We start from the raw sequence: 15334 nt of genomic DNA on the forward strand, positions 1-15334 counted from the left end.
GCATATGTGGCACATTGGAAATTCTCTTCTCCACAAGTGTGGGAATAGAGTGGGAGGTGTGAAAATAAATGATCCAATTTCCAAGAAAATTGCTGCCATGGGAAAATGCCTTTTCTACAAAACAGGTTACACAAACAAAGAAAGTTATTTTCATGTGAAAGGACCATTGCTTTCCTTTCCTTTCCTTTCCTTTATTAATACAAAGGCAAGTTGAGGCATCCTATGCAATAACTATGGTAGTCATCCTATTAAAATTGCAAGTAGGCCTTCAAGGACTATTTTCTCCTTTTCCCATTATCTCATTGCCATATTCTTCTTCCTAGGGTTACAACTGTAGTTTTGACAATTTCTTTTAGTGCCCAAATTCTTCTAGAAACAAATCATTACTTTTAGCTAATTGGAGGAAAAAAGTGGTGAAATTGATAAAATATATCTAGTATTTTGAAATATTGTGACATTCTCCTAGTTTTTCAGGAAGTGATATTTTCTCAATAGTCCCAATATTTTCAAATTATCTCCATAGCCCTAATATCATGATAATATCCCAATATTTTCCTAGTAATGTCATGATAATATCTAGGTATTCAAAAGTTCTGTTCCCCTGCTCTTGTTCTTTTTTACATTTATTTATGTTTGCCATTTTGCTTTATTTGTTACTTAAATTTTTTTTTTTCAGCCAGATCTTCTTGAACATATCCCAGGAAATTTGTGGATATCTTGAGAAATTCCTTCCTGAGAAATTGCTGAGAATGAGCTTTCTGACTATGGACTGGCAGGTTCTTGAGTCTCAGCTACCGATTAACTTGTCCATCAAGTTTATTGTGTACAAGTTGATTTTAAGGTTCCTTTTAGTTTATTTAGATTTCTTTTCAAACTTAATCTAATATTTTTATAGATATAACCACTGCATTCACCAGTAAAATGATTTCGAAGAATTAATTAGCCATAGAAAGGTTTCTATTCCCACCACATATTGATCAGTCATTTGCTGCATATCCTTTCTATAGTAATAATTCACTTGATATCTGAAATAAGCTCTCTTTTGTCCACAGGATTTTTTTTTTCTCCCTTTTTTCCTTTTTCTTTTTCCATCATTTCTGGTGGTAATGGGCTGAGTTTGGGCCAGGCTAGGCTGACACTTAAGACCCAAAGGCCAAGCCCAGCATGGGCCTCGAACAGCAGCCCCAAGCTTGAGCCTGGAAAAATTGGTTGGACCTGGACACAACCTGCCTGGCTGATAATTTGATAAATCCCTATTTACCACTTGAATTTTCCTAATCTATCCGTTGACATAGTGGGCCACACATGCATGAAAAATAGACATTTCAAAAGAATGAAATGAACAGTCCGCATTCAAGATAAATGGGTTACCTACGAGGATTAGAATGGCATATCTAAGAGCTGGCCCAAACTAACTTGTTTAGGATTTCCAGGGCATTTTCGTTGTATATCATGCATGATGGGGCACACCTATGGCAGCCTACAGCTTGCACAAAAGTGGGTGGCCGGGCTCTTGCTTGGGCTGTGCATAATCATCATGGGTGAGGTTTGGGCCAATTTGTTTTAGCCTGTCATCAGTCCGGACCGGGCTCGAGCCTAGGTTTTACTTTGCGAGCAGGCGGGCCTGGATCCTTTTATAGACATTATCCCAGCCCAATCCTATTACAACCCTAAGCACATCTGATGAATCTAACTGACGGGACATTCTTATACTTACCACATCATATTAAACAAGAATTATACGACCTATTATTTTCTATTTAACCGTTCATGTGATGGCCACCAATTGAATGTTTAGGATTATCCACAAGTCTTACTTACAAGAAATATTCCATCTACAATGTGCCCACCATTTGCACAGCCTGGATTGATATACATGCATGCCAAGGGCATGGTGGATGACTCCCCACCATTTAAGGAATGATGCAAAACTCACTCTCGTCTGGTGCAATATCAACATGTTGCTTATTTAAGGATTCCATCATATGCTTGTAACATTTTCCTGTTCCTTTTTTTTGGCAAAAGATGAATGACAGTATTTATTTATTTATTATTTATTATTGTTATTATTATTATTATTATTATTATTTACTTCGTGGTAATAGATCTAACTGCGCTGAGTATAAAAACTCTAGATTGCATCTTACATAAATGATTCTTCACCTGAGTAATGAGAATATTTGGTTTTCTTCTAGGTATCCATCATATTGTAGACCAAATATATGGCCTAGCAATGCTTTGCCTGAACTTGAAGAGGGTATGTGAAAACTTCAGATTATAAATTCTTACCTGTGAATCGTAGACATTTATTTTAATCCTTTAATTTATCTACAAATGTTGAGGACTTGAGGTTGACTCCTTTTTTGGATATTGTAAGACATGACATATTCACCACATGGACTTTTTTTTTTTTTTGCTACGGTCTTGCCTATAATAAATGATATTTTGAATTTATTGGGTAGTGAAAGGTCATATTATTTCAGTGTGTGTCCAGATTGACAGTGTAAGAAAAACGAGTCATTGGTGAGATTAATCAATGATGGGGGAATGTTGGGGAAGCCTCCTGCCTGATTGTCACAGAGTTTTTACCACAAAAGAAAGAATAATAGGTGTTCAATGCAACAAGGGTTTTAATAATACATAAAAGCAGCTTGCGTTCCCTTTCCCATGCCTAGATGGAAATAACTATTTAGTCCTTGACAAAGTTTGATGGGATTCCATGTTGTATGAACTGGTTGATCTTGACCTTTCCAAACAATCAAACGCTTAAAAAATCAGTGAATGATTCCTAGAAGTGTTGGGAACGGAGTCAACTTTTGTTATTGAAGAAAAATATTCAAAATTTGTCAACTACTTCCACTTTCATTGATCCAACTCTCTAAAATTCTTGTTTTTCACAATCTAATAGTGTAACCTTCACTCTGATTTTACATGATCCTAGAGAAATAGTGAAGCTTTTTTCATATATTATGTTTTTGGCGATGGAGGGAGGGAGAGTGAGAGAGTTGCATTGTTAAGCTGGAAGGGTTTGCAGAAATTCCACTAAGTATGAAGCCCATGTTCATGGCCAAGCCAAATCCAAACCCAACCAAAGCACATAGCGAGAGCGTCTTGCATTGTTAAGCTGAATGGTCTGCAGAATTTTCACCAAGTATGAAGCCCAAGCCAAATCCAAACCCAACCAAGCCCAAAACCCATCCAAGCCCAACCATAGCCCGGAAGCCTAAGGAATGGGACCGCAGGTGAACCTAGGACGTTGTGGGGCCCAGCCTACGCCAAGGGTGAATCCCACAACTCTTTTTTTAAATGAAAATCCGTTGGATGCGGTTTTTTTTTTTTTCCATATCTCATAAAGAAAAAAAAAAGACTCCTGACACTTTCCCACGTACAAGGCTAGATTTAGGACCCACTTTGATCGCCAATTTCTTAAGCTTATGGAATTCAAACCCCATGATCCATATATCCATATTGAAGCCCATCAAATTACCTTTCCAACAAGCCTAATTTCAAGCCGGTCCAATCCACGGGCACGAAGTTATGATTGCTAGAAGCTCTCCAACTAGGAAATTCCTTTCTCCCCTGCCTTCTCGAGTGCCAAGATTGATACATATTGGTGATAGAACTCGGCATCACCTAAGAGACACCAAAGTTCAGCAAGACATTGCTCCAAACGTTCCTTGCTAGGCAACAATGAATAAGGCGGTGCATAAATTCTGCATCCTTTGACCTTTCGACCCACTTTTCACCAAAATATCCCTAGGACCCTTAGTTTGACTCTAAGCGACCATCTTTTTTACAAAATTACCTCCCTTAGTGAAATCCCAAAACTACCCCTATTTCAAGCCATGTGATTTCCTAAGTGTTTGAATCCCAAGCATTCATTTCCTAGCTTCTAGAAACCTCTCAGAATCATATCCTTAAATCCAATAGCCCCTCAATTCCGTACAACTTATACTCAAACCCCCCAATTAACCTTCAAGATCTTGCCACGTGTCAATGATCCATAACTAATCTATCCCTTAGAGCACCTTCAACCAACCTTCAAATTGCAAGAATGCCGCTCCTCTCCTCTATATGTAGAGGTTTTTTGCTAGAAGAGAGCTCTTGCCTCTTGAGTATCCCATGTCCCAAAGCCTCTCTAGGAATTCCTTTAGTTCCCTCTAGCCATATTTCACTAAAATTCTGCAAGAGAAGATACTATGGAGAGAGCAAGGGAAGATGGGTTGGTGATGAGGACATCACTTCATGTACACTGTACATATCAGAGGGGGAGGCGGGCCACACCGATTTCCTTATGGCTAGGCGAGTATCCGTGATCGTGTTGAAGACCCCATGTGCATGTGCGAGCATCTGGAAGACCCCACACTGGGAAGATGCACATGGGCTACTTTATGGAGTGATCCAGACCATTAGATTGGAGGGATGTGACGATTGGGCCGTCGGATCACATGATCGGGCCATTAATCGTGGATTGTCCACACTAGTTTTCTTATATTTTATCAACATTATAAGATTTAGTTTTGTTTATGTTATGTTTGGACACCATTATGAGTGTTTTAGTTGATTTTAGTTAAACTAGGGCTATTTTTGTCAAAATTCACAAAACAGGGTGTTAATTGTAAATTTTCAACTTTCTTAAAGCTATAAAAAGAGGGTGGACGTGTGACCCTCTCCCTCATTAGGTTTTTGTGAAAAAAGGAAAAAAGAAGAAAAACTCTTGCTTTCTTCTTCCATCTTCAAGGGATTCGAAGATACTTCTGTGTGATTTGTAAGGAGATTGGTGTGAGGCTAATCTTCATCAACGGAGGTGCGAGGTCTCCATCTATCCCACACTGTCATTTCTTTTCCCCTCCATCCAGGTATTTTCTTCAAGTTCTTCATTCCTCCATCCCAAATCTTCATCTTCTTCTAAACTTCACTTTCCCATCCCCATCAATAATCCAAGCCCTAACCATACTTCCTATATATCTCAATCTCTTTAACCCTACTTCCTATATATCCCAATCTCTTTAACCCTATTTCCTATATATCTTAATCTCTTTAATCCTAATTCACCCTAGGTTGTTTAGGCCCTCTACCATGAAAATAGACTATACCTTATGCTAATTGGATGTCTTTACATCCATTAGATCCTAGTTTCCTTTTATTTAATGATCTTGTGTGACAATGTTGGTAACTTAGGCTAGGATTATCCATGATGTCCTTTTGTTTTTCATGATATTTGTGGTGGTTGAGGCGATGCTTATGTTTTTTTGGTTAATTGTCTTAATTCCGTTACTTGATCTCACTAGTTATTTGGTTCATGCGTCGGTCCTACATCAGTTGGGGTTCAAGAGCTTGGGTAGTTCTTCTCTCTAGGGGCTAAGGAGCACAACTCCGCTCTTAGGAGTGGGGCGCGAGCCGCAATGGCTTCGGTAACCTCTTGAGGGAAAGAATTCCCTTGTTCTTTTACTTCTCTTAATTCCTTTAAAGATCAATCTACAAGATGAGACCCTTCTTCAAAAATCTATTCCACCCCACCAAGAAGTTGCTACCCAAACTCGAGTTCGATCCTAGCGTAGTTCAAGTTGGTGAACATCTCAAGAGAAAGCACCGGAGGTCAATTCGCTAGATTCACCTACCTCTCTAACTCCTTCCCTAATCCTCAAACATTCCCGTTTTTCTTTATTTTTGTCTTACTTTTGGGGACCCAATCAACTATTTGTTGAAATTCCAATCGTTGGATTCTCATTCTTCTTGTATAGGCCATTTTGCAGAGTAGGGTGCCTAACCCCTTCCTACTCTATAACTGTGGTCCTTGTGTAGGATTTTGGTGAAAAGACCTTTGTGGAGTCTATTTCTTGAAAATCTGAGGGTTTCTTACAATTTGATTTCCTAGCAACAAACAAGGATTCTAGCCATCCTTGAATTATACAAAGAAAAGGCTAGTGGCGACTCCAAAATTGCCCCTATAGGCTTTGCCACACCCGGCAGACCTTTGTCACTGCGTCGATAGTGACAAACACTAAAGAGTGCAAATTACCTTAAAATTTAATTGCCATTTTTATTATAATATCACTACTGTAAAATTTAATTGCTGTTTTCATTTTAATGTCACTACTAATCAATTTTAAAAATTTAAATAGAATATCTAGGTGTCTAACCTGGCCAATGCAGGGGCATCATGTAAAATCCTTTTGTGGCTAACTGTGCAATAAGGCATTTTTATTGATTCTAAGATGCATTCAACGTGCTTTTGTTGATATATTAAAAAAGCACCTTCACTGAAGGTAATGATGAATCAATTGACTTTCATAGGTAGGAGTGTTGATTTGAACTTCCAAAAGAAGGTGTAGAGTGTTGAATTTCAACAATGTTTATTGAATTCGCTTCACTTAGAAATATTGCATTTCTAAAAGAGAGCATTGTGGTGTTTGCTTTGAATAAATTGCTGCTCAAGCTTATCTATTGAATATTTGTTATTGGTACTTGTAGCATTCAAGGCTCTTGGGAAGCTGATGTTGGATGTTGGATTGATGTTGGGTTATCACTGTGACCGATATGGTATGCTTATTGTATTTCATTTTCTTCATTTAGATAAACTATGTCAAAGTATATTTGATTCTTTATGCCTGTTGTAAAATGGAGATGTAGACAATATGCTCAGTTATGAAATGGATGTTCTGTGAAGTTAAACTCTTTTGCCAGTACTAAATAGCATTTCAGTCCATGCATCAATGCATATGGTTTTGACATTGAAGAGAAATGGGAACAAGCTGGGATGACCTTTTTTTTTTTGAATGATGAGCTAGGATGACGTTTATCTTGGAAAATGAACAGCTAAACCAGTAGAGGAACTGTGCTTTCTCAAATCTCATGGCATGCTTTTATTCTATTGTTGTTTAATAACTTTACTACCATCATTTGATAAATTTTCCATGTTTGGGATGCTGTAAAAGACTAATTAATGGTCTTTGTAATGCATCACATACTAAATGTCTTTGCTGCACATTTCGTGGGTTCTTTGATCATTAAATTACTTTTTTTTTTCTTTTTTCTTTTAAAGGAAAAATAGGTTACCATTGTTTATGATGATTGCAACAATCAAATACAGCTTATTGTGTTTTGCTTTGGAGAGTTCTTTGTACCATTGGACAGAAAAATAATCGGCTAATTATTGATTTTATAGAAGGTGAACATAAGGTCATGGAAGAAACTTTGTATTATATTTGTAAGTTTCAGATGCTTATGCTTGACTATGGAGACTCAAAAATTGAACTTTCGAACCTGAATTTTGATATTTGGTGTTCTCTGTCTCATACATAAAGAACATTGCTGGAGACTCTTTTCTCTTTTGGGTGAAAAAGTTCTTCATGGAAAAGTCCTCTATTCTGATTAGTACTAGTTGATTGACCCACTGTTTCTATCTCTTCCTAGCCATTTTTCTTTATATGCTCATCAACCACTTCTCACAGTAACAAAAGCATTGAGTTTATTATGTTCTATAATCAATGGTTATCAGCCTACTCTTTGAGAGTTGATGGTAGCAAGAGGTTGATTTCCTTAATAAGTTTTGGGCCCTGTCTGGTAGAACCCTAAAATGAGTTAATCTCATTTTAGTTAACAGTAATTATATTTTAGAGCTCGACCTCTAATACATAATTACTGTTAACTAAAATGAGATTAACTCATTTTTAGGCGTCTACCAAACAGGGCCTGAGTTCTTTAATCCATAACAATTTGTCAATAAGAAAGGTTGAAGTTTTAACAGAACTTATGCTGGACAGTTATTTGATTACCTTTGTTCCTTTGTTTATTTCATGTTAGACTCCACTTTGTGAATCTAAGTGTCAACTTATAACTTGCATGATTTTGTTTTCCTGAGTAATAACATGTGCCTGGTGTCTTTTTTCAGAGTTAGAAGATGCACATCATGTTTTTTTTTTTCCAAGTTAAATGGCTTTTTCATATGAAAGTCAAACTCAATTATATTTCTAGCTTTCAAGACATTTTAAAAGCTTTATAGTATTGCATGTTTATTTGTTATTTTTATTATGTTTCTTTTGCCCATTTACTAGTTTATGTAAGAACCCAAAACTTGCAAGTGTCACCCAAAACATATGATAAACAGAAAATATTATCTTTGAGAAAAATAAATACACAATGTTTGATTATAACTTTGCTTGCGCAAAGTTATACATGTGGGGCCTACGATTTGGTGATCCAAATTGTTCAGATGGAGAGCCCGTGGTGGATGAGACATACTTGAAAGGTCTCCCCTGCATTTGATCCTGTCTGATTGAGCCTCCATTATATTTGGGGCATTGGTTTTAATTGTCCATTTTCATTGATGGATAGGATCATCTGATGGAGACATCAGGGAATAGTCCTTCCAATTAGGTTATGGCAAGGTGGGCCATACCCATACCATTTCTGCATCAAGCAAAATATCACTTTCCTTCCAATCAAACATCAGATGACACTTCATAGTAAATATCATTCTTGTAGATCCATCATGTTGCTTTAGATGTTACTTTGCAATGAACCTTCTGTGCATGTGAGTTTGCTGATTCTTTATATTTTCAATTAGTAACCAAAGTGGACCCGTTGTGCAATGACGAAAGCCTCAAGCAGATACTTCTGCATTCTCGGTGCCACAAAGGTCGTCTTCTCTATTACTTTCCAGTACAACAGAGGTGATTATTGCTTTCGGTGTCGTTATGTTCTGAGGTTGGAAACAACTGTTTGGCTGAATGCTTTCAATTTGCATTCATATGGGTTATATGGCGGTATGTTTTGGGCATGTGGCTGATTTGATTTATATCTTCACTGCTTTCCATATTGAAATTAGAAATACAGCACAACAGAGGTGACTATTGCTTTAGATATTGTTATGTTCTGACATTGGAAACAACTGTTTGGCTGAATGATTTCAATTTGCATTCACATGGGTTACATGGCAGTGTGTTTTGCGTATGTGACCAATTTCATTTATAGTCTAACTAAAATATCTGCTAGCAAATTCGCCTCTCTGCCATTATGGACAAACACAATGTACAGCCTTGAAGCAAAGAAATGAATTTCATTGAACACAAAGAAATGCCATTGTCATGAAGGAGCCCTCCCGTGCCACGGGGGCCAGGAATCCTGTTTTATGGATGAGAATAAGAAAGAAGGAAGTGTCCATTTGCTTTTGAATTGAGGTCAGATTAATTGTGTTTGTTGATATTGGAAAGGGGTTTTGTAGATTCCTACATCAATAATAGGGTATTTGCAAATACTCATAAAAATGCAAATAACCACATTGTTAAATTGTTAAATTGCCATTATTGCAAATACTCACATTCTGTTAGTTTTTGGTAACTTTCGTTAGCAACTGTTAGAAAATGACAAAAATGCCCAAATGGAACTTACCACAAAATTATCCTCCATTGAAATGTAAATCCTTTAATTCTTCTCCATATGCAATATACCACAAAATATTTTTAATTGCTTTTTTAAGGTGTAGAGAGAGGTTTTAGGGTTGGGGTAGTTCCGTCATTTTTCAAAATATGTGAAAAAGTTAATGGCCGTTAGGAAATACTAACCGAAAAAGTTAATGATGTGGTTATTTGCAAACGTATTATTTTTATTTGGGTATTGCAAATACCCTATTATTTAGGTTATTATTTGCAAAAACCTATATTGGAAATACCCAATTGAAATGTGGATCTGCTTTCACATGTTTCCAACTGGTCCAACGGTGAGAATTAATAGAAACCATGTCAGTATCGGTCAATCCAAACAGCCATTGCATCAATCATTTTTCGGTCAGCTAAATTACTAGTAATGCTACTGTGTCTATTCCATGGAGCATCTGGAAGTGGAAGACACTAGTCTCTCTTCAGGAATTATTTGAGTAGATTGCCACCTAAAATCCTTGTGAAAAAAATTGTTGTCTCTAATCAGAACATTGATATTAGGACCCGGCATATGATAAAATTACAAATTTCTTTCAGCCACAAGGAATGATATGGATGATCTTACAGAAAAGTTTCTGCACAAACACGTCCATCTCATTGCACAAACAGATAAGTTTCTTGGGATGCTGAGCAGTTTCTAGGGGAATCCTATGACTAAAGGTGCATTTAGATGTACTGTCAAATTGCAACTGGCTGGACCTCAGAAGCAACAGGTATGCTTTGTGTCAGGGGCATTGAGCAAAATGGAATGATCAGGCTTTCTTTTCTCACTTTTCCTCCCAAAGTCATGTGTGAGTTATGTATAGGGAAAGGTCAGTAGTATATCTCACTTTTGGTGCTATCCTGTCAAGTTGGCATTGGGAACCACGAAATTTCAGAAAAAAAATCCTCAATATTTCAAACTATCTTCCATATCACAGTTTAAATTATCTTCAAACTGTGATCCTTCACCGGAAACAATTCCTAGTTTTAAAGCTTGTCTCTGTTCTTCATTTTCTCTCCATGTGTTGGATGCCATTGTTATGTCCTCATTCTAGCTCATTCTATGCCTTTTATCACCACAAGTGACAAATAGATGTCCAATTAGCTTATTGCTTATCGGAACTATTTTATGCTTCAGAAACCAGATAAGCTGTCATAGGCTTGCCGGGGGCTGCAAATGCTGTGAATGTAGCAACTCCAGATGAATCCTTTGTCAGCTTTTAGCCATATTATTAACTAGCTAGTTAAACTATAATAAACTTGTTCAACTGCTTCTCACAAATTCTGAGCTTGCACAATTCTCTCTAATGAGGGCCTTTGTCCCTGGATGTTGATCGGGATGAACTAATGTTTGTTACAAATAACTGAGCATAGCACTGTACTTTAATTTTGAGTTGAGGGAAAGAAACCGTGTAGCTGAAATAACTCACTTAGAACACCTTTTAAAGGATAATGTGGTACGATTGGATCAAATAAGACCATATGGAATGAACACTCAGCTGCTTGTGAACCATCTGGACTGTCTTATTCAATATTTGTTCAATTACTCTTTCACCAACAAGCCTTTGTCCCTTTTCAATCAAAAGTAGGCCCTTTCCTATTTGAGCTGACTCTTTGTTCACCATATATATGTATTTGATAGACTAGACTACTAAATGCAATTTCACTGACTCTTTGTTCACTATATATGTATGTATTTGATAGGCTAGACTACTAAGTGCATTTTCGCCATTTCTTAATGGTGTGCTGATGACATACATGTAAGTCAATCAAGACCATCCCAATTGTGGGTCTCTCTGTCTTTGGAGCATATTTCAAATAACTACACTGACTGTATGATCGTAACCATGTAATTGGTGGCTATCACTTGGTTAAAAAATGGTCAGCAGTCAAAACTCAACAGCAAATATCTGATGGATAAGATCATCTGATCAGTGTGATTTTTAGCCTGTACTCCATCTATAATGGGTCCCGTGATTTGGACTGTTCTGTATCGATGTACTCGTCTGCAATGTGCATGTTGGATTTGTCATGACTTGTGTCTAATCCATATTTGATTATATCAGTTATGTTATTTCATATCATCTATCAATTCATGTTATGATGCAATGAGATCGACGTGCGGGAAAACTGGATAGGATGAAATTAAGAATAAGGTCATTTGAAGCAACCTGGGAGTAGCACTAATTGGAGATAATATTATGGAAAGTCAATTAAGATGGTTTGACCATGTGCTAAGGACACTGGATAAGTCCCTGGTAAGGGAACTTTGATTACAGTTGATGCGCCCAAAAGGAGGACAAGAGGAACATCTAAAAAGGGCTTGGATAGAGGTTATCATAAGAAGGCTTTGTCACTTATGGAAGTTATGTCATAACTCATAAAGCTGATCGCAACATTTTTGCTGAAATAAGATTCATAAAGCTGATCCCAACATTGTACAATATGTGTAGCACAAACTTCTCTCTTAGAAGATTTTTTCTTCAGTCGAAGGTTGTAACTTTTTTTTTTTTCTCGTAGAATTCTTAGTACCCAAAAAAAAGAAAGATTGATGCTTTTTCTATTCTCATAGATGAATATTTAACAATTCCTGGAATCTTTTTCCATTATCTTGCAGTGATTGTACCCAAGATCTTGGCAACATGTCATCATGGTGCGGATGGCATACTGACCATGGTTCTCTTACAGGTGTTAGATTTGCTTCCACAACCTTTCTACTTTCTTTTTTCTCCTTAAATCTTAGAAGGGTATGTAGAATTCATATTTTCATTTCTTCTCCACTTCCAAACATGTGACTGCCCAATGCCCATTTTTGCAGGAAAGAATCAGATAAATATTATTCTTTTCATGTCTAAAAATATTGTTACTGTGGAATTTCTTTTCTGCCTATCTGTGGATAATCGTATATATCTGTAGTTAAGCAGCTAGATAAGTATTCGGACCAGACATTACATTCCTTTACCTTGAAATCTCTAAATTTGTATAATTCATTAATCTTGATTGAGGCATTAACTTCCTGCTTTTAATTCCATACGTAGGTCTTACCTGTGGTATGTTTACAAGAGATGGTGTAGAAATAGCATGCCCTGATAGTGCTGCTGGCCTTTATATTCGAACGCGAACTGATCGGATTGTCAAAGTAAAATTTCCAGTTCCTTATTTGTCCTTGAAATTTTTATAGTACCTTACAAATGTTCATGCTGTCCTAGATTCATTTGTCGGTCAGTTGTTGAATATTTCTTGTTGATGCATTCTGACCACACGTGTAGTCCCACGGTCACTCGTGTGGTCCTCACATGTTTGGGTTTATATTGGGCCTTTGTCATATGTCTGGGCTATAGTCTTTAGGCCCACAAGTCATGGTTTATTTTATCTTTTAGTTAGAGAGGTATTGATGCAGGACACATGATTTAATGCTAGCATGCAACGTGGAGATTATGAAAGAGTCCATAAAGTAATTCAATTAACAAAAGATGCTAATCCACCAAGTAATTAAGAGTAAATAATAGGAAATAAAATCTTATTTAACCTAAATCACATGCCCACATGCTAATAAATCACATAAATCAATTAAAACTAGGCTCGATGGAAGGATAGAACTTCCAATTTAGCATAGGCACGTTTCACACTTAAGGGGCAGATTTGTAGGTTTTATGATTAGGGTTAGGAAGGGAAAAATCTAAAATTTGGAAAATTAAGGTTCATGGGAATTGGGAGTATTAGAATCAGGGTTTTTAGAAATTGGAAAAAATATGAAATTGGGTATCTAAGGTTTAGGGTAGGGTTATATATGGGGAATTAAGGAGTTTTTATAGGTGAAGCAATGAGAAATCAAAGGATTGTGCGGTTGTCCATATGGTTAGCCTAGGGGCTTGCACATGTGCGTCGTTGGCTAGGGTTTTTGGGTCCTCAATGGTTTATTTCCATTAGGGTTGAAGTTGGATAATAAAAAGTTGAAGAAAAAGATGATCTGGATGGTCTTGGATACGAAGGGAAGAAGAGAAATGAAGTTTTTGGAAAAATACTCCTTTTGGATAGAAAGGTAGAGAGAAGGAAGATGATACATGGAAGCCTCACACCTTAGTTGAATGGGGAATGGAATCACACTACACCTAAGCTCCAAATCACATGGGTTATACTTCAAATTACATGAAGAAGAGAAAACACAACTTTTTTCCCCCCCTCAAAATAATTGCGTTAGTGCTTCACACACCCACCTTTCTCTTTTATAGTATCAGAAAAGACCTTTTACAAAAAGACCCTCTCAAATAAGATTCTCAACATAAAGACACTTAATAAATTAAAAGTTGTTCCTAACTCCCTAATCTCAACACAAATATAAGGTATACCAAAAATAATGAAGCATGTAAACAATCTAAACAACTAAACTATTTCGTGGCCCATGGGGGTCCACGATCAAGATGTCCGATGATGATCCAATGGTCTGATCATCGAATCACTCATTCCAACGGTCCGATGTGTCCATCAAGCTCCTATATGCAGCCCACGTACATCTTCCCAGTGTGGGATCTTCAAAGATGCATGAACATGCATGTGGGGTCTTCAATGTGGCTAGGAATGTGAATTGGGCCAAGTGGGCCCCATGTAATGGTCGTCTAGCCATAAGGAGACTGGCTCAACCCTCCTTTGGTATGGTACTCGGATGTCCTCATCAGGTATAATTGTAATTTTCTTGTATCAAGTGATTGCATATATATTGTTATCTCCTTTTTCTTTTTATCTTTCTCTCTTCTTTGTGGGGAAACCCTAATGTGCTTGGAGCTAACCCAACCTAATCATTTTCCCTCGTTTTACCACCACTTGGTGGGTGATGTAATCATGCTCAACAAAGGGGTGTAAGGCCCACTTTTATATTTTACCTGTGTGATGGGTTAAAGTGGGACATCTCTTATCTAAAGTTGAATCTAAGTTCAGAACATATTTTCATTTTAGCAGGGAGATAAGAGTGTGGGAGAGTACTGTTCTACCCTGGGGAGCATGTGGGAAGAATTGAATGCGTATCTGTTGATGTCAACGGACGTTGAGACTATGCGAAGGTAGAGGGAGGAATTCCGTGTTGCCAAATTCCTTTTTGGCCTCTAACCTGAGTTTGAACCTCTGAGAGCTTAGATTCTTGGAGCAAGTGAGATCCCATCAGTCACAAAGGCTTTCTCCAGAGTTCAGCGTACAGTTAGCGTGACCACACATGATTTCTCATCATCTGATTGGTTTGCAGTTATCTCTCCATCTCGTAGAGGTGACGGGGGGTGGGTTAGAAACTCAGGGAGAGGTCGTGTTGGAGGCAAGAATACTTGGGGCGATCATGGCACAAACTCTAGTTGTGGCCATAGTCGTGGTAAACAACATTGCACACATTGTGGCCCCAACAATCACACAACATACAGGTTGAGACCTAGTGGGAAGGCCAACTTGGGCTAATCAAGTTTGCTTATTAGATGATGGTTCTCAAGGATATGTGTCCAAGTTTGCCACTCCTGCTGAGTCAAGTACTTCAGGTGACGATTACCAATGTTCGTAATATCGATACTATCGGCCGATATTATCGTTATCGCTGGCCAACGATATGAAACTCCGTAGAATTCGCTCAGAAATGAAAAAAAAAGGGGAATTCTTTGTATTGTGTGATATATCTCAAGATATCGTAGAATATCGTTTGATATCGGCGATATCAACGATATATCGCAATTTATCTTGAATTTTTCAACAACTTTATACACAGTATTGTCGATATCGACGATATCTTCTGTAGCCACCTACCACGGAATGTTTCTGTAGCCAATTATCCCTGCTATTGATAAAGAATGCATCGTTTTTGGCGATATGAGGTAAAATTCTCTCTGCTACCCCACAAATTTGAAAAAATATTAAAAAATATACAAAAAAATCTCTCT

General features: G+C 37.4%; 1 protein-coding gene across 3 annotated transcripts in view; it reads left to right on the plus strand.

Annotated features, from left to right (window-relative positions):
• The window catches only part of LOC131254899 (uncharacterized), a 58481-nt gene that overhangs the window by 19892 nt on the left and 23255 nt on the right, over window positions 1-15334 (plus strand). For all 3 annotated transcript variants that reach the window (XR_009175979.1, XM_058255612.1, XM_058255604.1), the window contains exons 7-11: window positions 2196-2257; window positions 6475-6543; window positions 8570-8675; window positions 12040-12110; window positions 12461-12561. Coding sequence is in view for 2 of the 3 variants with exons in the window: in XM_058255612.1 (XP_058111595.1) it covers window positions 2196-2257; window positions 6475-6543; window positions 8570-8675; window positions 12040-12110; window positions 12461-12561 (409 nt within the window). In the remaining variant the exon portion in view is untranslated. The remainder of the gene's footprint in view (window positions 1-2195; window positions 2258-6474; window positions 6544-8569; window positions 8676-12039; window positions 12111-12460; window positions 12562-15334) is intronic.

This window comes from Magnolia sinica, chromosome 1, assembly GCF_029962835.1.
Source record: "Magnolia sinica isolate HGM2019 chromosome 1, MsV1, whole genome shotgun sequence".
Lineage (NCBI taxonomy): Eukaryota > Viridiplantae > Streptophyta > Magnoliopsida > Magnoliales > Magnoliaceae > Magnolia > Magnolia sinica.